We start from the raw sequence: 1,235 nt of genomic DNA on the forward strand, positions 1-1,235 counted from the left end.
TTTTTGCCATGAATAGTTTGTGGGTTAGAAGATAAAATGTTTGGGAACCACTGCTTTACCGTGTACTTTTGTGTGTGTGTGTGTGTGTGTCAAATTCAAACTGTGGGATGCCATCTGGAGCAAAGTAACAGACTGGAGATGACAGCTTCTACAAGCAGGCCTTGTTGTTCTGTTTGTCCTCACAGCCTGACATAATCATTCAAAAAAAGGGTCATGAATCAAGCCTCTAAAGAAAAATTTAAAACGGTAAGAATAATTTCCAGCTAATATTGGGTTTAAATAATTAAACAAAAACACCCTGAATTTTTTGCTACTTAAAAAAAAGTTAAAAACTGCTGTCCCTGAATAATTACTTGTCAGTTTTAGACAATTAACCAAAACAAACGCCTGAACTGTAAAACAAACAAACAAATAAATAAAATCTCAAGGCAAAACAAATACTGCCAAAAATACAAATACTGATGATGCTATTCCCTGGACACAACATATAAAATACTGCATRAAGCAGAACCTCATAACGACAAAACTCTTAAGGCTTCCTAATGTGTTTTTGTCTAAAACACCATGATTATTCAGGTTAAATCCCATTTAATTCATGAAGGCTGCAGACTAGCTAGCCCAGACCTCTAGTACTGTTTGTACCGATAGCTAATGCTAAGCTAACGCCGCTAGCTTCATCGGCTACACACATTAAAAACCCGAAGAGGAGGCTTTAAAATCACGTCCATACCTTTTAAAATCTCTCATTAGCCGTCTTCTTGCCGGTGTGGACATTGGTCACAAGGTGTTTAAAAAATTGGATAAGCTAAACTAGACGTATAAAACGAAATTTAACAGCTAAATCCGGTGTTTCTTCCGCTTGCAGCTCTTTTCTTCTTCTCCCTAAACAACTGGCTAGCTTCGCTATTTATGGTGACGTCGGCTGATTGCAGAGCTGTGGCCGACAGAGGTACAACCCTGCTGACGACACAAAACATGTCCGTGAAAATATATTACATCATTTTTTRAGTTGACTTATTCTGCCTTTACTCTTAAAAGGCTATCTTAGCTTCTGTTTACACATTAAATCATATTCATCTTGGATCTAGAAATTAAGATTTATTGCGTTTTTCAATACTTATAAAATTCTAGGCTCAGAAATGTATGATTATACTGATAAATGAAAAAAAAAATGCAACAGCTCAGGATATGTGCTGTGAATGACTCTAGGCTACAATCACAACAAATGTTCACTT

General features: G+C 36.3%; 1 protein-coding gene across 1 annotated transcript in view; it reads right to left on the reverse strand.

Annotated features, from left to right (window-relative positions):
- ube2b (ubiquitin-conjugating enzyme E2B (RAD6 homolog)) overlaps window positions 1–891 on the reverse strand; it is a 14,560-nt gene extending 13,669 nt beyond the window's left edge. The window contains exon 1 of the mRNA XM_014018410.1: window positions 731–891. Within this exon, the coding sequence (XP_013873864.1) occupies window positions 731–774 (44 nt within the window). The 5' untranslated portion in view covers window positions 775–891. The remainder of the gene's footprint in view (window positions 1–730) is intronic.
- Between the last annotated feature and the right edge of the window lie 344 nt (window positions 892–1,235).

Source organism: Austrofundulus limnaeus, unplaced genomic scaffold (assembly GCF_001266775.1).
Source record: "Austrofundulus limnaeus strain Quisiro unplaced genomic scaffold, Austrofundulus_limnaeus-1.0 Scaffold192, whole genome shotgun sequence".
Lineage (NCBI taxonomy): Eukaryota > Metazoa > Chordata > Actinopteri > Cyprinodontiformes > Rivulidae > Austrofundulus > Austrofundulus limnaeus.